Source organism: Lactuca serriola, chromosome 1 (genome assembly GCF_051521515.1).
Source record: "Lactuca serriola cultivar US96UC23 chromosome 1, Lser_US96UC23_V15, whole genome shotgun sequence".
Lineage (NCBI taxonomy): Eukaryota > Viridiplantae > Streptophyta > Magnoliopsida > Asterales > Asteraceae > Lactuca > Lactuca serriola.
Window position 1 is genome coordinate 15,938,805 of NC_136408.1, and position 24,468 is coordinate 15,963,272.

Below are 24,468 nucleotides of genomic sequence, written 5' to 3' on the forward strand. Positions count from 1 at the left end.
TGAGGGATTTGGGTATATTCTCAGGTATGCCTGAACTCAAATCGAGGATTTGGTAGATTTTTCATAAAAAGAAACATTTTAATTAAGGATTTTAATAAAAGAGAACGGGGAGTTGGACAGGGCCGGTCCAAAGATATTGTGGGCCCAGGGCAAAAATAAAAAATGCCCCCCCCCCAAGTCATAAATATAATAAAAAGTAATTCGAAATAGAATGCTATAAAATTCACAAAATTCACTATTAATATAAAAAAAACAAATATGGTCACAACATTACAAAAACAACTAATTTATAGGAAAATATTTCTCCTAGCCTTTCTAGATGCAAAATCATTAATAATGTTATCCAAATCAATTTTATCTAACATGTCTTTCTCTATACATAACATTGCCAATCCGTTCAACCTTTCTTGCGACATCGACGATCTTAGATAATTTTTCAATAACTTTAACTTTGAAAAACTTCTCTCTGCAGATGCAACAGTAATAGGAATGGTTAACAAAATGTTATATGCAATAAAAGTATTTGGGTAACAATCAACAGCTTTAACATAATCCAAAATTTCAACAGCAGAAATTATATCATTAGGTAAAGTCATTTTCAACACTTTCAATTCTGAAAAAAGTTCACTTGAATCCACATCAGAAACATTATCTTTAGAAAAAGTAGTAGCAAACTTTATACAACTTTCTTTAAGTTCACTTTCACTTAATGACTTTAATTTCTTTGAATCATTTAAAAACCCAAAAATACTTTCAAAGTTTTTTAATTGTTAAAATCTATTTTTTAATGAAACAATTGCCATATCTACAATAACCAAAAAATAATTAACTTTTAAATACTCTTCAACCGATTGTGTTTCTTCTTCATGATCACTTTCATCAAATTGCTTTTTTCTAACAATACGACGTTTTGATGGAAATATTGGCTCTACACCCATATCTAGTGCAATAGTTTTAGCAATATTCATACTTGATGTAAAACCTTCATTTCTATATTTTTCAAAAAACTTCATAATATTTTCTATTTGGTTAATAGTAGTGTCAATACAAATAGATTTAGATTGCAACTTTTTACTTACAATATTTATAGCAAATAAAACTTCATACCAAATAACCATACCAACTAAAAATTCAAATTTCCCAAAAGATTTAAGTAAGCTTTTAGCTTCACTTTTTGACTTTGGGTCATCACATGCTTTACATAATTTTAGCAAAGCAACTTTTATTTGAGGAGCTTGAAATCTAATTGCTTTTATACTTTTAATCCTACTTTCCCAACGAGTATTAGATAATGATTTTAAGGTTAAAGTTGGAACATTATCTAACAATATTTTCCATCTTTTAGTAGAACTAGAAAATAATGTATAAAGGCGTTGCACGATTCCAAAAAATGAAGCAGCTTTTTCACAAGAAAGTGCCATATCACTAACCGTAAGGTTAAGACTATGACAAGCACAAGGCATATATAAAGCTCTAGGATTAATTTCAAGCATTCTTTGTTGAACCCCTTGGTGTTTTCCTTTCATATTAGACCCATTATCATAACCTTGACCCCTTATATCATTCACATTAAGATCTAACAATTTTAATGCATCTAACAATTCATTCAAAAGTCCCAAACCAAAAGTATCATCTACTTTTAAAAATTCTAAAAAATATTCAACAACTTGTATTTTTTTAGAAGAAAAATTTACACATCGTACAATCAAAGTCATTTGCTCTTGATGACTCACATCGGGAGTACAATCAAGAATTATAAAAAAATATTTTGCCTCTTTAACTATTTTAATGATAGAATTTTTAACCGTGTCACCTAAAAGAGAAATTAGTTCATTTTGAATTTTATAGCCAAGATAATGATAATGAGTTTCATTATTTTCAATTCTTCTTATATGATCTTGCATTATACCATCATATTCAACCATCATTTGGATTACTCCTAAAAAGTTACCATTGTTATCTTGAAAAAGTTTTTCATTAGACCCTCGAAAAGCCAAATTATATTTAGATAAGAATTTCACAGCCGCTATTATTCTTCTTAATACTTGTCTCCAACGTGCTTTTTCTTTTATTATTTCTTGTTGTAATTCGTTATCAATTGTAAGGTTTTTATCTAATCTTAGTTTTGCCTCATTCCAATTACTCATACAAACAAAATGTTCATTACTATTTTCATGTTCTTTAAGTCTCTCACTAAGATGTTTCCAATCATTATATCATTCATTTGTTAAAAAGCTTTTTTGATTAGTACATTTAAATATTTTACAACAAAAATAAAAAACTTTATCTAAATTTTTATTGTATACTAACCATTTTCGATCACGTGACAAACCATTATTTAACTTTCTAGTATAAAATGCATAAGAAAAATGTCTAGAAAATTTATCTTTAGGAAACACAAGATTCATTTCTCTTATTGGCCCTTTTTCAATTAAAATATCTCTTGATTTAATATCAAGAGAATCCCAATTTCTAGGGTCAAAAATATATATAGATTCATTTAAATTAGTATTTTCTTCATTTATATTAGTATCATGTTCATTAAAATTAATATTTTCTTCATTCAAATTATTATCATGTTCATTTAAATTAATGTTTTCTTCATTAACACTAGCAACATTTTCATTTAAGTTAGTATCATGTTCATTCAAATTAATATTTTCTTCATTAGAATTCATTGGTTTTAAAAATTTAACCATAGACCCTTTCTCTTTTTGTAAAGAAGCCTCAACAATTTTCCGTTTTTTTCGTTTTTCACTGCCGGATAAGTGTTTTTTAGAAAACATTTTATGATTGACAATTGACAATAAAGTAAAAACTACTTTAAGAAAAGAATACACCTGATTTCTTTGATTTCTTTGTGAAATATGTTGAACGATTGGAGCCTAATATCAAAGCAAGCTGTAAAAATCAATAACAAAAAACATCATATTACAATGTTATAAAAAATCAATTACCAAGTTATAAACGCAACTCCAAAAAACCAATGTAAAACACAAACGATGAACAATTGATAAACTATCAACAAATTAATTATATGGAAAATTTAAGAATAAAACGTAATATTGACACTAATTACCAAAACAGTAAAACACATTGCATGATTTGCATCAGTTATGACAATATTACTTTTTTATCAAACAATGTATTTACTAATTAAGTAAGCAACAGGCCAACAGTATGTTAAGTTGTTAACTTTTATCATTAGTTACTAAGCCAAAAAGTAAAACAAAAAAGATAAACAACTAAAATTTTTTCTAAGTAGAAACAAAACTTTTCTAAGTAAGCAACATGCCAACACCAAGTAATCGACTTGAGAATTGAAACTGAATTACTAAGCAGAAACAAAATTTTTCTAAATTAGTGAAACAAACATCAACCTTATGCTTTCCCTAATTCTTAAATTCCTCTTTAATTGAATCTAATGAAACCAATTGAATGAGAATTGATCAATAGAGAAACTGAAATGGATTAGAGTTTAGAAACTAGAAAGATTAGTCGATTACCTAATGGTGATTGGTGACCTGGTGTCCTTTTTGGCTTGTCCCTGTGTGGCTGTGTCGATGATTTTAGAATTGAGAAACAAAACCGGAAACGAGATTTCAACAGAGAACTGTCGGCTGCGTGCCTTTGTGAGACTGTGAGAGACAGAGTGAGAATTGAGATTTAAGAATTGAGAAACCGGCAACCAAATATATCTAGAGTTGAGACAATTAGCCGTTAGAGATTAAAGACTGTGATTTGTGAGAGAAATCGATGGGACGATTCAGTATCAAGGACGTGAGGCGTTGTCGCGTCGATTCAATTACCTGGCACCCTAATCTCGATTTCCCACATTCCCCGCTACCTTCCTTGGTATGGTTCCTAATTTCCTATTTGATAATTCATTATTCATGGAAATCAAAATCACGTTCAACTTCAGCGACATAAAGATCAAGCGGCTTAGGCGCTTAGCAGCCTTATGAATTTGTTTGGGCCGTATTATTTTTTTAGGGACTTGGGTCAATGTGATTTTGGACTGGACATTTGACTAATTTTGGGCCCTAAGGAAATATATAGATAAATTAAAGTTATATATATACACACTATATACTCTAGAATTTTTGGGCCCCCTTGAGTCATAGGCCCAGGGCGGTCGCCCACCGTCAGGACCGGCCCTGGAGTTGGATTGCCCATAATAGGTTGAGGTTACGGATGACCGATCTATCCGGGTATTGAGGGTTCATCGGGATTGTGTTCTAGAATTGTTTAGCGAGTAGTATCCGATTGATTTGGTTATTATTCCTTTGTGCGGGAATAAAGTTACCGTAGGGATGGACTGGTTAAGCCCCAATGGGGCAGTGATTGATTGTGAGCATCATATGGTATGCACTCGGACCCCAAGTAGGGGAGAGTTAGTGGCTCAGGGAGAGAGAGCTCAATGAGGGCCAATTATATGCTCAACAGCTTGGGCCCGACGCTATCTCCATCAGGGTTGTTCCGGTTATGTCAAATATGTTATGGATACTTGGGAGAAGGGTAAGGCGATTGTAGATGATATGCCGATTGTACATGAGTACTCGAATGTGTTTCCGGAGGATTTTCCTGGAGTGCCTCCGGAGAAGCAAGAGGAGTTTCAGATTGACTTGGTTCCTGGTGCGGCTCCATTAGCCAAAGAACCATATCGGTTAGCTCCTCCAGAGATGCAGGAGTTGTCTACATAGTTACATGAGCAATTAGACAAGGGGTTCATTTGACTGAGTAGTTCTCCATGGGGAGCGCCGATCCTGTTTGTGAAGAAGAAAGATGGGTCACATCGGATGTGTATTGATTATTGGGAGCTAAATAAGCTAATGGTGAAGAAATGTTATCCACTCTCGAGGATTGATGATTTGTTTGACCAACTTCAAGGTGCATCTAGTTTGTGTGAGGCATCGATTTTGACCTTGTTGGAGGGTGTTGAGGATTTCGTGGTTTATTGTGATGCGTCAATCACGGGTTTGGGTGCGGTTCTGATGCAAAGGAATCGTGTTATTGCTTACGCTTTAAGGAAGCTAAAGCCTCATGAGGTGAATTATCTAACACATGATTAGAGTTGGGAGCTATGGTTTTCACCCTCAAGATTTGGTGACGTTGCATCTATGCGGTGCGATGTACTATTTACACGGATCACAAGAGCCTGAGGTAGTTGATGGATCATCCGAATCTAAACATGAGGCAGTGCCGGTGCTTGAATGTGGTGAATGATTATGATTGTGAGATCCTTCACCATCCGTGGAAGGCCAATGTGGTGGCTGATTCTCTCAGCTGCAAGGCGGTCGCGGCTCTGATTATTGATATATGTATGAGGATGACTATGATTACTCCATTCTTGGAGCATATTTGAGATGCTCAAGTTGAGGCTATGAAGGAAGAGCATCGGAAGAGTGAGTGCATAATGGGTCAGGTGGCTTCCTTTGATTATGATAGTCAGGGGTTATTGACCCTCCATTAGAGGGTGTGGGTTCCTTAATGGGGTGGTGTGTGACAGGTTTTGATGATGGAGGCGCACAAATCGAGATTCTCCATTCATCCTGGGGCGATGAAGATGTATAGAGATCCCCTTCCTGATTATTAGTTGCCCTGTATGAAGCAGGATGTAGCTTGGTACATGAAGAGGTGTTGACTTGCAGGAAAGTCAAGTCCGAACATCAGTGGCCTCACAACAAGATGCAACCGTTAGACATTCCCGTTTGGAAACAGGAAGAGATTACCATGGATTTCATTACGAAGTTGCCTCGGAAAGCACATATAGTGGATTTGATTTGGGTCATTGTGGATTGATTGACCAAGAGCGTGCATTTTATTCCAATTTAGGAGAGTATCTTTGCAGAGAAGTTGGCTGACATTTATATCAGGGAGGTTGTGGTACAATATGGAGTGCCAGTTTCAGTGGTTTCAGACAGGGATGTCTTATTTACTTCTAGGTTTTGGAAGAGGTTTCATGAGGAGTTGGGTACTCGTCTACACTTCAGAACGACTTTCCACCCACAAACTGACGGACAGAGTGAGCAAACTATCCAAACCTTGGAGGATATGCTTCGGGTATGTGTATTGTACTTCAGTGAGAGCTGGCATATGTATCTCCCTCTGTCGGAGTTTTCATATAACAATAAACATCACACCAGCATTAATCGACATCCTTTTGAGATGCTCAATGGGAGAAATCCAGGATCCTGCTATGCTGGGGTGAAGTCGGTCAGCGAGTTATGGGGAGTACCGAAGTAGTACTAAAGACTGCCGAGTTGATTCAACAGGTGTGGAGTAGACTTCAGACGACTCAGAATCGGAAAAAGAGCTATGTCGACAAGCACCGATCAGACCTAGAGTTTCAGGTTGGGGATATGGTTCTCATAAAGGTTTCACCTTGGAAAGGTGTCATCCGATTCAGGAAGAGGGGAAAACCGGGCCCCAGGTATATCGGTCCTTTCAGGGTTGTAGTCCGGGTGGGCAGGGTAGCTTATCAGTTGGATCTTATGGAGGAACTGAGTCAAATTCACAATAATTTTCATGTCTATCAACTATGGAAGTGTTTGGTTGATCATTCCACAATAGTTCTGTTGGAGGATATTCAAATGGATGACTACTTGAACTACATTGAGAGACCGGTAGCGATCCTTGACAGGAAGATAAAAACCTTGAGGAACAAGATTGTTGAGTTAGTTGCAGTGGCAACACCGCAAGGGTTCAGAATGGACGTGGGATACGGAGGACAAGATGAGGGAGCATTGACCAGAGTTATTTCCGGAAACGGAATTCGAGGACGAAGTCTGATTCAAGTAGAGAAAAATTGTAACGTTGAGTCGCCATGTATGTAATTAATCTATTAATCAATTAAAATTCATGAAGGGTCCATGAGTACATTGGGTGTACACTAGGTATGCACGATGTACTCCTTGCATGCGTGCATTAGGGTGAACCTTGCGTACTTTGGGCGTACCCATGTGTACCCTGGGTGTACTCAAGCCAGAGGCGAACACTAATTTTTAGGGTTTGCACCCTATTTAAGATTATTAAGTCCTTCAAGTTTACCACCTTTTTAGCCCTTATTTCCTTTTAGTGCTAATCTCGAATCCCTAGCCATCTTTAGTTCATTTTTGAGCTTACAAAGAGTATTTGGGTGTTCTTTTATGGTTTTGAAGAAGAAAGAAGCTTGAGGAGAATTAAAAGAGAAGAAGAAGCTTGTAGATCTAGAGTTTATGCATCATTTCTAGCTCATTGGAGATATAAAGTCTGAAACTTGTTCATTCTAAGCTTAGATCTAGGTTTAGGTAAGAAATTAGCATCTTTTGGTCCCATAACTTGGTCTTTTGGAGTATGGGCTACTCCATACCATTTAAGCTATCCCAGGGGCGGAGCCAGAAAATTTGATTTGGGGGGGGGGGGGGGGGGAGGCACAACAGGCTTCTTAATTTTGGGTTAGGAGAAACAATGGTTTGATTAATTACGGTATAAATTAGGTTTGATTTTAACAATCTTATATTATATGTTATAGATTGGGAATGATAGACTTTAGGTGATATGCATCCGTTGGTAAATAAAAAATTAGAATTCACTCGTGTCCAAATTTATGGAGGTGATTGATGTTTTATATTGTTCTTTACAAATCTTTATTTTTATTTTTAAATCTATTCAATAAATGTTTGTTCGTAATCTTACATAAAAGTAACAAAAATTTAAACAACTAACATATAAATGAACTAAACAAAACATTTATAAATAGACAAGCCATTAAACATGAACGAGACAAATTTTTTATATATAAAAAAACAAATACACAAGTAAAAAGAATTAACGATTAACACATAAATGACAAATCAATATCAATAAAGTATATCAATTCAAAAGTCATCAGAGAGAACCACATGATGGCTATCATTTAGGTGTGTAGAAAATTTACAATAAAAAACAAATATAAAAAATAATAGTTTATAAGAGGATAAATAAATGCCATATTGGCATTATTACTAGTTACTACCATGGATGAAGAGTGAGAGAGAAATTCACAGATGCTGCGAGAGAATAAGCTCCACAATTGATGTCGCTGGAGGCCAATGACAGCTACAGAGAATCGAGGCCGGCGAGAGAAAGAGTTAAGGAAAATATCCACAAACGCAAAGATCTTTAAATGGCTAAGGGGATGAAGAGATTCCAAGAACCTCAGTCTGAGACGATGAGACCGGAGACGTGAACCATAGTGACGATGATCAAACACGATTTGTGGTAGTTTTCTGTCAGCTATTTTTTTAATAGATCTATCAAGATGTGGTGTATTATGATTGAATGCCTTCAAATATTTTGTGGACTTTTTAGACTTGTTGGATAGGATTTCGAATGTGATATATTTAAGAGTTTATAATAGATTTGATTTGATTTTTTCTAACAGATTCTTCAAATAAAATGCATCACTTCCTATTTAGTTCCTATTTTTCCTATTTAGTTCCTATTTTTCTGGTGTTATGCTTGAAAATTATCATCGTCCCCTTTCTTTTTCATATGGAAATGGGTATAAAATGTTTTATATGGTATGAGCTATAATGGACTGTACACAAGTTGGCAGGGGCTGAACACCCTCAAGCCCCTATACTGTCTTCGCCACTAAGCTATCCTTTTTGACTCTTAGAGGTGCATGAAGTCATAAAAATCATATATTGAATGATAAGACTTAACCATGCACGAGTTGGTGACCACTTAAGAGAGATAGAAGGCTTAATTCACGGCTTGAGTCCCATTAAGGCATGCAAGAGCATAAAGTTTGTAACTTTATGGCTTAAGATACTTTTTATGATTTTGGATCTATGTTTTGGATGTTAAAGCTTAACGGGGTTAAGACATTGGAGCATTTTTGGGCTGACTGACCAGTACGTCGGGCCTACTTTTGAGTATGCTACATGTACTGGGCCAATACCCCGATTCGGGATCATCAGCTTATGTCGGGTGTGTGAGCCATGTACGTTGTGCATACGCAGTCTGTGGGCTTAAGAGATTTTTGGGCTTGAGTTTTATTGGGCTTTTTGACTTGTTAAGGTTTGGGCGTCAGGCCTAAGTGTAGTAGTAGGACATTTATGTTCTTTACGCCATTTTAGGAGCTCTTGGGCCAAATTAGGCCTTATGGCCTTCTAGTTAGGCTTAGAATGCTGTTGTGGGCTAGTTTGGATTTGGGCCTTGGTGGGGGAGGTCCAATAAAGCAATGGTGAAGAAACCCTTTTTGCTTTAAGTCAAGAATTAGGGTTTGGACTCTCTGGTTAGATTACTGATCTAATTTCTAATTAGGGCTTTATACTTGTGCCTTAGAGGGAGGATTTTGGGAGTCAGCTGCTCGAGTGTGATTTGATACCTTCAGCCTGAGGTGAGTTTCCTTCACTGTATCTTTGGGTCGAAGGTACCAATGTTGACCCACTAGTTTATGCTTGTAGTATGATAATTGTTTTCGTGATAATTGTATGTTATGGCTGTATTTATTTGATGTCTCTGTGATTCTTTTGTTATGAAATTATGTGGTAGTGGTAGAAGGTGAAATAGACTTGATATCCGGTTAAAATAGACCGAAGAGGATTGCAAGCACCCAAATATGCTTGACTGTATCCGGATGAAATAGACCGAAGGGGATTACAAGCACCCATATATGCTTGACTTTATCCAGTTGAAGTAGACCGAAGGTGACTGCAAGCACCCATATATGCTTGACTATATGTTTATATGGTATTGGGTATTTTGGAGGAAGTCATTAAGTTTTGTGTTTATGGTTTTTAGTTTATGCTTTAGGTACTTCCAGCTTGAAGGGGAAGGGCTCGACTTGATTGCATTGCATCCACCTATGATTTTCCGCATTATGTGATTTTGGGAATTTTGTACTCTGATAAAATGTTGTTATGATACACTTTCGACTGTTTTGATATGATTATCATATGTTTCGAATGAAATTTAAAAACAAAATTTTATCTGTATTTTTGAGATGTTACAAAATTAGTTTATTAATTATTATGGTTTAATAATTAATTAGAAACTAATTAGAAAATAATTTAGGAATTAATTAAAAGTTTAATTACTAGAAGGGTTGAATATCAATTAATCAATAGTTGATTAATCAAGAATATTCCAGAACCCTAGAAAGAAGGTTGGTGGATGAAAAATCTGTCAAGATAAAGGGAATTTCGTTCATAGGGTTATCCATCGTACATAGGCTTGAGGATAAAACCCACATAGGCTTGAGGATAACCTTCACTTAAATATTTAATATTAAAGTATAATATGTGTAAAGACGACTAATCAAATGAAGAAGTTTTATGAATATTTTAGGTATATGAGGATCTATAAGTTAAATTCCTAAAAAAGTTATTGAAAAAAATTTAATTATTGAAGGACTCATTTAAATAGGGGTTAAAAGTATTGGAATAATGAGCTAACAAAACTATTAAATGATAGAATTGATTTATCATTAGAGATGCTCTTATAGATAGAAATGTAATTATATATATTATGGATAAAATATATTGGTAGTTTTAGTCATTGATTATATATATATATATATATATATATATATATATATATATATATATATATATATATATATATATAAAAGTACGTTGTTGTTTTGGATAAAAAAATTGTAAATATATTGCTATTATGTACAGAAAAAATAGACTATATTGCCTGTATTCGTAAAAACAGTTAAATACTTTGCTATCATGAATTAAAAAAAAAGGTATGTCGCTATTATTATGAATATAAATATAATTATGAATGAACTTTGAAAAAACTTATGTAAAGTTTGTGTTGCCAAAAAGTCCAGCGGGAATGCGTCGTAAACCCAAAACCAGCTAGCGTACCCGTTGCAAATCTGTCATTGCATTGTTCCGATGAATATCCGTCGCAATTCGTAGACAAATTCCATCTCCAATCTGTGATAAATTTGTGTAATTTGGTTGTTTATAGTATATCAGATTAACGGCGATAAGCAAGCTTCCGTCTATTGTTAATCTGTCGCTAAATACTTCAAACAGTGATTAACGGCGGAGACGTCGGTTTGTGAAAGTAAGATATATTGTAGTGATTATATTCATAATAATGGCTTTAATATGTATTGATATTCATGTTTAGCTAACTAAACATTAATGATTTAGTTTTTGAAATTGACAGGAGACGTTAACGACTAACATAACTGCACCTCACATGCGCACTTGTACAACGTGTTTTAATTAATGCTGTAAAGCGGGTTTTTTCTAGATATATATAACTACGTATTTAGAACCCAAATTTGGAACATTTTACCTTAGAATTGGTTTTCTTAAGTGCCATCAGTTAAATATTTACTTCTATAACAATATTTTACTCATTTTTATCAACTGATTCAACAATGTTTTAAGCAAACTATGAAACCATGCTTCAACCGATGAAACATGTGACCGGTAAAATTTACAATCAAAAGCCGTTGTGCAGAATTAATTGATAAAAATATATACCATTATGGCATCTAAAACCCAGTATATAAATCAAACTATATGTAAATTTAACAAAGTTTTTTCCGTAAAAGATGCCTGACAAGATCCACAATACCATTATGGCATTTAAAACCCAATATATATAAATCAAACCAAATGTAAATTTAACAAAGTTTTTTCCGTAAAAAATGCCTGACATGATCTACAGTATCAAATAATAGAGAGAAATGAAGAATAAATACCGTAAATTCTAGAAATGGTTTCCTAATACCAATTTAATTAAATATATATTCACAATATCACAGAGATATTATATGAATTTGTTGGCGTTTCCAGCCAACGCATTAATCATCAGAAGTGGAGGAGCACTCACAAGCAATCTCGTCTACATCTCTCCGGTGGAAATTCCGGTGGCAGCCACAGGCGGCGCACGTTAGAGCACCTCGTGTACCGTCATCTCCACTTGCCATGAACTCTCTGCAGCCGTCCACAGCGTACAGACCAATATTAGCCGCGTGGTTCTTCAAGCACTGCCCGTAATGAACAGTTCGAATTACCGATACACTTGGAGCTATACTCTTTTTTATCACGAGTTGCCGTTTCTTCGTTGCTCTCATCTCTCTCTCTCTCTCTCTCTCTCTCTCTCTCTCTCTCTCTGTATCTCTCTCTATAAATGAATCTTGAAAGAGAAGAGATGTCTTATTAAAGAAACCCTAGCAAAGGAGGGGTGGAGGTCTGGGAAAAAGACGATGTGAAATGCCATGGAGGACCATCTTATACTGTTTGGAACATGGCTTTATACAACCACCAAAGGGAACAAAAAAACTAGAAAAAATCAAAATATGCACGGATTTTTTGATATGAAAAATTCAAAAATTTGTTTTAGTTAGACTTTTGTTTCAAAATAAAAAATAAGATCAAACTTCCAACCAAATGATATCTTAATGGGCAATGTCGGTTTTTTTCTTAATGTGCAATGTTTTATGTATTTTATAAATTATTTTAGATTTAGATTTTCAAAAAATTTATTGAAGTCCAATTATTTGTTTCTTTATTTGCACGTTAAAATACTTTTATGGCTATTATCCATTACTTTGCATCAAAACACCTACACTAGCAAGAGGCTAGCAAAGGCAAACAACCACGAGGCTATTACATGAGGTTAACATTACACCAATAGAGATTATATTATTTAATAGTTTTTCCCAAAATTTTATAAAAGTTCCACGTATTTTCATTAAAGTATTAAAAAATACTATATTATTTATTTGTATGTTAAAACTTTTATATTTTTTTTTTTAAATGTATCATTTAAAGCATTGAACTCGGTATATCCTAGATAACCGACAATGTTAGGTAATCGATTCTTAACGTTTTGATTGTTACAATTCATTAAATTAAAAAAAAAATTAAAAAAAATATGAGGGTTTGAATACACTAAAAAATAATATAATAGTTTTTTTAATCCTTTTTTGAAAATATATTAGGTTTTTCTGAGGTCGGAAAACTTTAAATAAGAATTTTCGAGAATGTAAGAGTTTTAGTGCACTAAAAAAAATAATATATTGGTTATTTTAAGCATTTAATGAAAATATGTTAGGTTTTTCTGAGGTTCTCCCTAGTTTGTCGATTAAGTTAAATCTATTTTAGTCTGACTCAATTTTTTTTAAAAGCAACCATAAGAGACATTTCAAGTGATAATAGTGTGATATGATTATTGAAATTATTAAAAGAGAAAAATTATAAGACCATTGGGTATGGACAACTCCCATACCCACCCATAACATAGCCACATCACCATCTTCTCTCTACAACGAGATTAGGGGGTGGTGTTCTATGTTATACGACTGTTAAGGTGGTAAAAAAGAAGAAGAAATGGAGGAAGAAAGAAGAAGAAGAAGAAGACGCTGAAGAAGAAGACATCGTTGTTGTAGGTGGTCGTTACCACGAGAAGCCCCATAAGGAGCAAGGGGGCGGTGTTCTTTGGGTTATAACTTGTAACGGCGTTATGGGCCCTCCACGCAGACAATAACGTCGTGGAGGCGACCCATACCCACTGGTCTAAAGTTTTCAATGAAAAACATAAGAGCTACAAAAAAAAGAATAAATACTAGCTAAGACCAAACCCTAATGGGCTAAAGGCTTGATATATATGAGTTAATACCCCCCTCCCCCCCCCCCCCCCCGACTTTAAACTCACAATACTGCAACATTAAGCATTGAAAGTTTGTCACACAAAAAGTGAAACAGAGATGACGATAGAGCCTTCGTAAAAATATCCGCAAGTTGCAAGATTGATGAAACAAACAAAAACGATATGGTTCTGAGCCGTAAGTGATGACGTGTGACGTGACACTCAATCTCAATGTTCTTTGTCCGTTCATGGAAAACTGAATTCTTTGCAATTTGTATCGAACTTTTGTTATCACAATGCAGGGAAGTAGGTGAAGAAATGTGAACCCCCATATCCGCAAGAAGTCACTATAACTAGATAATCTCATATGTCGTGACAACCATAGCACGATACTCAGTCTCCGTGGAAGATTTAGAGACAACATCTTGTTTCTTGCTCTTTAATGAAATGAGAGAATCTCCAAGAAACACACAAAATCTGATAATGGATTTACGATCATGACTATTGTTATCCCAATCAACATTACTATAGGCACGTAACTCAGGAGAAGACGCCAAGGTAAACAAGAGGGTCTGAAATTGAGTGTCACGAAAAATCTCTGAATACGGAGTACAACTCCCCAATAAACAGTGTTGGGAGTAGTAACATATTGACTGATAACATGAATAGCATGAGTAATATCCAGATGTGTAACTGTGAGATAAACCAAACTTCCCACAATAGTCCGGTAAAGATTTGGATTGGACAAAGGAAAACCATCAGTAGGAGAGTATCGTGCATTGGTTTCAAAAGGAGTATATATATATATATATATATATATATATATATATATATATATATATATATATATATATATATATATATATATATAGTCTGAGAAAGAAAATTCCATTTCTTAGACTGAGCAAGCTCAGTACCCAAGAAATAATGCAGCAAGCCCAAATCCTTTATAGCAAAATGATGAGCTAGATCATGCTTCAACGGCTCAATACCGCTATGATCATCACCAATAATAATCATGTCATCCACATATAAGGATAAAAGAATCTTTCTTGCACTCGAGCATCTAATAAACAAAGACGAATCATGATTACTCTAGACAAATACAAGAGAGGTAATAACTGTGGAGAATTTATCAAACCAAGCACAAGGTGCTTGCTTGAGACCATACAAAGATTTCTGAAGCCGACAAACCTCACTCGGCTGATGCTGAAGTTTCGGGGGAGGAGACATATAAACCTCCTCATGGAGGCCACCATTCAAAAATGCATTCTTGACATCCATTTGAAAGATCTTCCACTGTCGAACGGGTGCAACTGCAATCATGGTACGGACTGTTGTCATCTTTGCCACTGGGGAAAAGGTCTCCTCATAGTCAAACACATATTGTTGGGAATACCCTTTTGCTACAAGTCTGGAATTGTACCGCTCAACAGGCCCATCGGATTTTGTTTTTATCTTGTAAACCCAACGACAACTAATCGTATGTTTCCTCGGAGGAAGGGAAACCAAATCCCATATATGAGTCTGGTGAAGAGGAATGAATTCTTCAGCCGTAGCATTCTACCAAAGAGGATTTAATACAACCTATTTATACGATTCAAGTTCAGACAAATGGTGGATGTTGGCTATAAAAGGAAGCAAATAATCCTGAGTACGAAGAATAACAAAAATCTGGAGGCTTGGTGGACTGGATATGACGAGTAGACCTCTTGAGGGGTGGTGGTGGAGGTGGATCTTCAATCTCAATCGTCAAAGGGGAAAACTCAGGAGTAGGATGAGTTGAGAACTCTCTGAATAAGTGGGTGTGTCATGAGCTGAAGGATCAGGTGGAACAGATGGGTCGCAAGCCTCTATCTCCTCATCGAAAGGATCAATATGCAAAATATGTGACTTCATTGCATTGTGGGTTGTAGCAAGAATCGAGTAGAAAGGAATATGTTCCCACATATTCTTCCCATGAAGGAAGTTGATGAGTTAAAAACTCTTTAGATCGATTAGATTTTTAACAGGTAAATAAATAAGAATGACAAAAACAAGAACACACAATGAATCAATTCGTATGTCGAATGATTAAAATATAGTCACACCTCAGAAGAGCTCGATTAAGAACTTCCTCTGTAGAGGTGTGCTAGGGTTTATAGTACAATAAATAAGATAATTAATGAAAAGTGTTAATGACAAGGATGTATGCATGCACCTTATTTACTAAACCCTAGAAAGACAAACACGGTTGGACAGGCCCAAACCGAGAGTACATAATGGACCGAACTATCAAGGCCTAATGAAGCAACTCCTTAGACTTAACAATCTCCCCCTTTGCGCTAATTGAGGCGAGATATCACTTTGGTTGATGTGGAGCAGATGACTTCACGGTCTTGAACAACTTTGGTATAATTTCAAGCAAAGTTTGATGAAAGTGAATATACCACCGAAGCATGTCTGTAAATAACTTCTTATTTGCATCATTGTTCTGGTCACACCGATATATAATTTCAAGAATGTGCTCTAAGCACGCGGTGGAGAACAAATATTTATCAACCAGAGCGAACAAGCATCTTTGACCTTCGCCCCTTGTGAACAAAATGGTGTAAGATTGTGGATCAATTTTTTCCTTTAATCATCACCGTCATATCACTTGCCTTCCCAATTGGCTTTATAATGGGCTTCTTCCTGATTGCAGAGGCGACCTCCTGATCCTTTTTCGCCGCTTCAATAATATAGCAGACCAGCATCAGCTTGATATGATCAATGATAGGCCCATATTCTTGTTGATTGGTCAGCAGAATGTTGTTCAAGAGAATCCAATCATAAGGATTTAAGTTCGGCATATCAGCAAGGGAGATTTCATGAACCGAGCTACTTGAGCCTCGTGTCACCTTGAACTTGACGTTTATAAATTTCCTAGCCGAAGTTGGTTTCAATACCTTCACAGTTGTGATCGTCTGATTGCTCCAAGTGAGGTATTGCGGTTGAGAGAAAGAAAGATAAAAGTCGAGTAAGTCTCGATCAACCTTTGGATCAGGAGAGGGAATTGGAACAGTCGAATGAAAACAATGAAACACGAATGCTTTTCGGGTGATGGGCATGTCGAACTGAGCATCCTTGGAATTTTCAAGACCGAATGACTGAACCGGCTCAAGCCAATGCGTGATTGGGGATTCGATAGCTTCTTTCAGAAGAGTTTCTTTTTACCACAAAGGAAACAAGGACTTCTTTCGTTCCAGGGCCTCATACGCATCGCGTTCCTTTTTCTCTTTTTCAATGTCTTCATGACTACTGTGTTTTTCAGTGGCAATGGCTTCACCTTCAATTACATCTTTAATAATAACATCATCAACAACTTTGTTTTTTTGTTTGTCCGAAGCTACATTAACCTTCGATTCAGCTGTGACTTTCTGTTGGACAACCTTATCTCCCCTTTGTTTTGGATGGACACCAGACTCCGAAACACCCACAATCCGACTAAGGATATCCAGAGCTGGTCTCAATTTCCCAGCCAGGTGACAACGAGTAGTGATAGTTAGAACAGAATCATGTGCCTCTAAAAGATTCGTAAGAAGAGAGTGCACATTGTTCACACAAACTTTGATGAGAGTGCGTTCGGCCTGGAGTGAATCAAGTTCGTTTTTCGCTTGAGAAAGCTCCAAGGAAAGAGTGGCAACTTGGGTTTGTGAAAGAGCTAGACCTTCCCTGACCTTGTTATCCATGGCAAGATTGGTTTTTAACTTGGTGAGACCTGTTTTAACAGAAGAAAGAAGAATAGTTCTGTCAGCCTGTAAACTCTGGTGAATCACCTCAAACTTTTCTCGCTCAGCCTTAAGAGAAGAAGAAAGAGAGGCAATGGCTTCATTCACTTTGGTGGTATTGCCGTCTGCAGTGGTTTGAAATGATTCCATGAAAATATTTGACTCAGAAATGAGCAATTTAACTTCTCTTATAGCCTGGTTGCAAGAGAAAGTGGAGGCATCCATAGCTTGAGTTGCCTTTACAATAGATAAAGCATGCTGGTTGATCAAAGTTTCAATCAGAGCCTTTATAGCAGCATCAAAATATGCTGAAGTGGATGGAGAAGCAGAACAGGCAAGCAGCTGATCAAGCTTGGTATTGAGATCCTTCAAACAACGCTGGGTGATTGGAGCATCATCATCTTCTTTGCTTAGAACTCGATAGGAGCTGTAATACACAGAGTCAAATTTCATTTCAGCAACGCCAATAACTGTGAAAGATTTGGTTGAGTGAGGCGGAGATGAAGGCTTTGAAGTGACAGGGATGGTGAGACCTTTGGTAGTTTCCCCCGTATCAGATACGTTGACAATAACTGGAGGTTCAGTTTTAGTGGTTGTAATAGTTGCTTGGGTGATGACAGGATGTGGAAGAGGAACAGTTGAAGTAGTTGGTGGTGAGGAAATAGGTTGAGAAACAACCGGTGGTGGAAGAGGTGCAATCGAAATAGGCACAGTAGAACGAGGTGGATATTGAGGAGGAGTGGGAGCAGATTTGGTTATATGTACCTCAGGAGATGGGGACCGAGGAGGCGTATTTCCTATCGGGAAGCCTTCATGATGAACATCTTTGCATTCATGGTGATCGTGGTCAGACGTAACATAATCTGAATCACTATAAGAGTCAGCTTTCAGTTTCTTAGCCATCCTCTTGATCTTTCGCTTCTTGTGGGCAGACGAAGGTTTTTTTTTTCTACCTTTCACTTTTTGGGAGAGGCTGCCTGGGAGGATTGACCTTCGGCTTCCTTTTTCTTCTGCTTTGTTTTCTTTCCCCTCTTGGCTGGTTTATCAACAACCTCCAAGGCACTTTTCATTTCAGGAAGGAGTTGCTTTGGTCTTAAAGGTGTCAGCTTTCTGTAATCATCCATAACATTGCTTTCGCTGGAGACACACCTGGACATCGATTCAGGAATTGAACCAGTGAACATGAACTTCGTAGGATCAGAAACAATGATTTTTGTTGTGTGAAAATGGCGATTGAATAATGCAACGCATCTACCATGATGGGAATCTGAAAATGCTCAATGGCCCTTCGAGTAACTATTGTCCAGAAGCGTCCAAACGAAATTTTAGAGTGTTTGGACAACGAATTGAGGCTCTGCACCAGCTGAGCCCAAATAAGAGAGCCATGATTTAGATTGATGCCATGATAGAGACCATAAATAATGGTCATGAAGCCTTTGCTGGCACCATCAGACCCAACAACCCTTTCTGTTAATCCCTTGAAGATAAGGGTAAAAAGACCATTCCATTGAGGTGGCAAGCAACATTTCTTGAACCTTGTCACTGTGGTAAGGACATTGGTGTATCCCATGTCATAGAACATAGTGAACAACTGGGTAGTAGTGGTGAAATCGGGAGAGATGACAGAGGCATCTAAAGAAAGCTTTAGCAGAGAACATAATCGTGCTTTTGAGACAGAGGTCTTGTGATTGAAGATGTCAAAGAAGATCCGTTCCTTGCATTTATCATAAGAAGCAGATGAATAGACCTGTGAGAGCAGTGACATGGGAAGAAATTCAACTTGTGTGAGAGCAATCACCAATGGGGAATACTTGAGACATTCGACTATATGAAGCATGTACAAATCATAGACGAATGGATTCAATGTGATGATAAGATTTTGATTAGGTTTGATGGTCAGGAGAGATGAGGTAGCGGTTTGTTCTTTAACATATGATGATTCTGCTATTGTTGTAGAAATGAAGAAGAAGAACAGTTGAAAATCTCCTGTTGTATTCTTAAGAAAGGTTAGAAGTGGTAAAGAGGTACATGAGGTGTGAGAAAGCCTTTTATACCACTGTCATGAGAGAGAAAGAATCTTTTGTGATAATGATACGATCCCCTGAAACGGCGCTTGAAAAAGCGCGATTTGACAGCTTGGTTTCCCAAGATAGACATCACCAGGCGTGGGTTTAGGAACCGTTCCAAATTCACGCGCCTTTCCATCCTTATCTCCTTTTCAAATTTTGAACCGTTTCAAATTCAATGTGACTCACCCTATTTACTTTAAATGAATCGACTCCACCATAAAGAATCGAATCTATATGTCGGAGAATAGCTTATTAGCAATCGAACAAGAGTTTGGAAAAATCGTAAAGATTTTCATGCAAGAGCGTGCCAACAGAAAAGAAATAAAGCAAATATCAGTGCGATTTAAGTGATGTCTAGATAGACACGGAATTATGGATTCCCGGCATAATTCTCTTCCTTCAAAGTCAAGAGAGACTTTAAAGTGCTTGTGTGGTTCCCAACAAAAATACGATCAAATATTTGTTAAGAAGTATTGAAAGGTATTCTATCATTATAAGGCCATAACGGGTGGTTTTGCTTCAATCCGAACTTCAGGACTTGACATAAGACCGAAAGTTGGATGAAGTACTTGTGAGACCGATGTGACCATTAAAACAAGTAGGGTGGAATTATTTTCAGTGACTTGGTGATTGTTATAGAAATCTCAAAAAAAAAAAAACTGAATCTTTTGGGAAGAAAAGTCTTGGTATTTAGACAATTTCATAAAGATAAAAAAAAACGAGATTTCTTGGTACATTCCATCAAAGGGAATTTTGTGAAAACAAGGGTGAAAACTAGAACTGTTTATTGTTCACCGTCAATTCATTATGGGAGTTGGATATTGGGTTTCACTTAGCACGTGGTGAACGAAACTAAGATCATCAACACAGATGTTGTGTAACCATAAACCTCAGTGGTAAAGCCCAAGAGTCTTAAGGGTTACGATAATGAAACGAAATGAGATGGAGAAATAATAAGAGGTGGTTAAAGAATCGAAAGTACCTCTGCTGAAATAGAGTGACTAAGCAGAAAACTCTTAACTCAATGTGAGAAGAGTAAGGTAGCTCATGAATTAAATGATATTATCAGCCTTGTTGGGAAGAAACAATTGGTGTAAATTGAATCATTAAGACTTCACTCAAAGTCTTGGAGGCTTCGGTCAACATGCAGCAACATGCTTCTAGGGACACTTAGCTAGTATATAGATGTAACGTTTATACCTGCCCTAGCTTCTTTATGGGATTAGATTTAATTTTTTTTTTTGGATTTTAAGGAATTTTCTAAAAAAAATAAAAACAGAAAAGAATATATTTTTGTGTTTTAGGAATTTTCTGAAAAAGAAATAAAAACAGAAAACAAAATATTTTTGTATTTTGTAAAAAGTAAAGAAAAACATAAAATAAATTACTTGAAAAAATAGTGTACAAAAGATACAACCGAAACTTCACCATGAGATATGAGGCGAAATGGACCGAGCGTTCGGTTCATTTCGGTTCCCGAAAAATCCGGACCCGAAATAGACCGAGCGTTCGCTCTATTTCGCTTTCCAATTTTAATGAGGCGAAAGAGATTTCGGTACTGAATCAGCTTCCATCATTCCTAAGCCTTGTAAAATTTTGTTAAAGCTTGCTTCAGGTAAGGCTTTTGTAAAAATGTCAGCTAGTTGATCAGTGGTTCGAACAAAATGGATTTCGACATTACCATCTTCCACGTTATCCTTGATGAAATGATACCTCAGTGCCGTATGTTTCGTTTTTGAGTGTTGCACTGGATTGTGACATATCCTTATAGCACTTTTAGAGTCACAATACAAAGGGATTTTCTTCATGTTTAGGCCATAGTCTCTTAGTTGGCTTTGTATCCATATGACGTGAGAGGTACAAGACGTTGCTGCTATGTACTCTGCTTCGGCTGTAGAAAGAGACACACATGTTTGTTTCTTTGATTGCCAGCTAATGAGTTTGCCGTCAAGGAACTGACACCCACCAGTTGTGCTCTTTCGGTCCAGTCCACATCCACCTAGATCGGCATCAGAGAATGCTTGTACGAAGAATCCTGATTTCGACGGGTACCATAAACCGAGAGATGAGGTTCGTTTCAGATAACGAAAAATATTCTTCACAACCATCATGTGAGGTTCGTGTGGATTAGCTTGAAACCTAGCACAATAACAAACATAAAACATTATATCTGGTCGGCTAGTTGTTAGATACATTTAAGACCCTATCATTTGTCGATAGAGGGTAATGTCAGCAGCCGGTTTTTCCAGAGAAAATGTTAACTTCGTGCCAAACGCCAAAGGAACCTTTACTTTTGATTCTCCCAACATTCCAAACATGGCAAGTAAGGTCTTCGTGTAAGCCTCTTGATTAATAAAAATGCCTTCAGGTCCTTGTCTAATATTTAAGCCAAGGAAAAAGTTAACTGGACCCATTGAACTCATCTCAAATTTAGTCTCCATCAACTTCCTAAATTCAGCCGTTAAGCCAGGATTCGTGGAACCAAAGATGATATCATCGACATAAATTTGGACGATCATAAGGTGGTCACCTTCTTTCTTGCGAAAGAAGGTTGGGTCAACCGAACCTTGTTTAAACTTAAACATTTTTAGAAATCGAGTAAGTGTTTCATACTAGGCTCTAGGGGCTTGCTTTAGACCATAAACCGCCTTGTCCAAAATGTAGCAGTGATTTGGATACTTTTCGTTTACGAAACCATGTGGTTGCTCTACGTACACCGTCTCTTTTAATTCTCCAGTTAAGAATGCACACTTGACATGCATTTGGTATACTTCAAAGTTCTTATGAGCGGCATAGGCCAGAAAGATTCGTACCGATTCTAATCTTGCTACCGGAGCGAAGGTCTCTTCGTAGTCTATTCCTTCTTCCTGACAGTATCCCTTCACAACCAGCCTTGCTTTTTTACAAATCGCATTCCTTTCTTTGTCTATCCTTTTTCTGAAAGCCCACTTTAATCCAACCACATATGCATCCTTTGGTGTAGGAATCAGTCTCCATACTTTGTTTCGTTCAAATTCATTGAGTTCGTCTTGCATTGCATGTACTCAATCTGAGTGATCGAGTGCAATATTAATAGTCTTTGGTTCAACTTTGGAGACAAATGAATTAAACATGCAAAATTTCACTTGAGAGAATAATGCAATTTGCTTTGCTTTCAGTTGAGAACGTGTAAGAACTCTTTCCGATGATTCACCAATGATTTGGGTTTTTGGATGATCTTTTGTCCATTTGGTGAGGGGAGGGTAATTTTGATCATAGGAGGGATCTAGTTCAACATTTACTTCTTCTTCGAATTCTGACTGTGTATCATCATCATCATTCGTATTTACATTCTCCCCCTCGAATGATGAAACAATTTCGGCTTCAGGCTCAGAATTCTCCCCCTCGATTGGTCGTTCATTGGGTATGGTGATTGATGAATTCCCCCCTGGATTGTAGAATGGTAAGATTCACTTGGCTCTTGAGATGCAGTAGATTCTTGAGATCCGCTTGAACTTAAAGTTTCACTTTCCATGATTTTAGCAGCTTCGTCAATTACTTTCTTCAGATTATCTACTTTGTTGTCAACTGCTTTCGCTTCAGAGAGAATGGAAGTCTCCGGCTCATCAAAGAGCTTCATATATTCTTCAAATAAGTTGGAGATAGGAACCGAGACTTGACCAATTTGAGGAAAGATCTCATTCGTTGGTTCTTTGCTTGATGTGAGTTTCTTCACATAGTTATCATCAAACGACACGTAATAAGTTTCTTCGATTTTCTTTGAGCATTTATTCAGAACCCTATACGCTTTTGAAGTAAGCGAGTACCCAAGAAAGATTCCTTCATATGCCTTCACATCAAACTTGTTTTGGTTCTCTTTAGAATTGAAGATGAAGCATCTTGAACCGAACACATGGAAAAACTTGACGTTAGGCTTGCGGTTGTTCAGAATTTCATAAGGAGTTATTGTGAATCGCTTGTTGAGAAAAGACCAGTTCTGGGTGTAGTAAGCGGCGGCAATAACATCATCCCTGAAATGCAGGGGCAACGAAGCGAAACTGAGCATGGTTCGGGCTGCTTCACACAATGAGTGGTTTCGCCTTTCAACGACCCTATTTTGTTGTGGAGTATAAGGAGCGTAGAAATTGTGTGATACTCCCTTTTCAGCAAGAAATCCTTCAAACGCTTGGTTTTTTAATTCAAGCCCATTGTCACTACGAACATTGCGAACCAGCTTTCGCAGTTAAACTTCAATCTGTTTGATAAAATACTTGAGCTTTGGAGTTGCATCTGATTTCTGTCTAAGAAAGAACACCCAAGTGAAACGTGAAAAGTCATCAACAATTACTAGTATATACTTACTACCACCTACTCTTTCAATAGCAGAAGGACCGCAAAGGTTGATGTGTAGAAGTTCTAAAGTTTCTATAACTTTCGTGTTCACGATCGTTGGATGACTTTTTTTACTTTGCTTTCCCATATCACAGGCGGCACACAAGTGTTCCTTCTCAAACTTGAGAAGTGGAAGTCCTTGCACATGATCACCAAGAACTAGCTTGTTGATGTCTTTGAAGTTGAGGTGCGAGAGCCTTCGGTGCCATAGCCAACTTTTGTCAGAATGTGCTTTTGTGTGACATCCCCAATTTCTCGGCCAGAAAAGACCGGTTTGTTTATGCTTTATTTTAAAATCAGAGTAATCTTTTGAAGAAAACAGTTGCGGAATTTGTTCCCAAAACAAAATATGATAAAAATTATCAAAGCATTACTTTAAAGAAATGTATTTTCATTATATAACAAAATCTCGGGATGTCATGTTCAATACAGACCAAAAGTATAAACATAACAAAATAGACCTTACAACAGTTATTCATAACTACTGGCCTATAATCCAAAATCTCTCGTCAAGTCCACCAACTTATACTTTTGTGCCATTACCTGTAATGCAAAGAAAACTGAGTGGGTCAGGCTTGGGAGCCTGGTGAGCATATAGGGTTTTCAACCCACAATAATATAATTATTATATTTAATTATCAAACAATCGATCCAATCACCCACCCCCTATTATCTCCATTTATTTC

The 24,468-nt window shown here is 36.6% G+C and overlaps 1 protein-coding gene and 1 pseudogene across 1 annotated transcript; both read right to left on the minus strand.

Moving 5' to 3' along the window:
• Nucleotides 1-287: 287 nt before the first annotated feature.
• Nucleotides 288-3,837, minus strand: LOC145051962 (uncharacterized). The gene is made up of 5 exons (XM_078999792.1): nt 3,810-3,837; nt 2,841-2,901; nt 2,311-2,757; nt 841-2,193; nt 288-750 (listed from the first exon to the last, which is right to left on the minus strand). The coding sequence occupies exons 1-5, from the start codon at nt 3,835-3,837 to the stop codon at nt 288-290; spliced, it is 2,352 nt and encodes a 783-aa protein (XP_078855918.1).
• A 7,781-nt stretch (nt 3,838-11,618) lies between these two features.
• LOC145067638 (mini zinc finger protein 2 pseudogene) lies at nt 11,619-12,326 on the minus strand (annotated as a pseudogene).
• Between the last annotated feature and the right edge of the window lie 12,142 nt (nt 12,327-24,468).

Bases quoted from the DNA above. Each gene is read 5' to 3' on its own strand.
- LOC145051962 (XM_078999792.1), bottom strand. From the start codon at position 3,837: ATGTGGGAAATCGAGATTAGGGTGCCAG. The intron at 2,758-2,840 runs GTGTATTCTTTT...CTTATCCGGCAG, and splicing joins AAAGAAATCAAAGAAATCAG to TGAAAAACGAAAAAAACGGA. The intron at 2,194-2,310 runs GTTAGTATACAA...GAAACATCTTAG, and splicing joins TTGTCACGTGATCGAAAATG to TGAGAGACTTAAAGAACATG.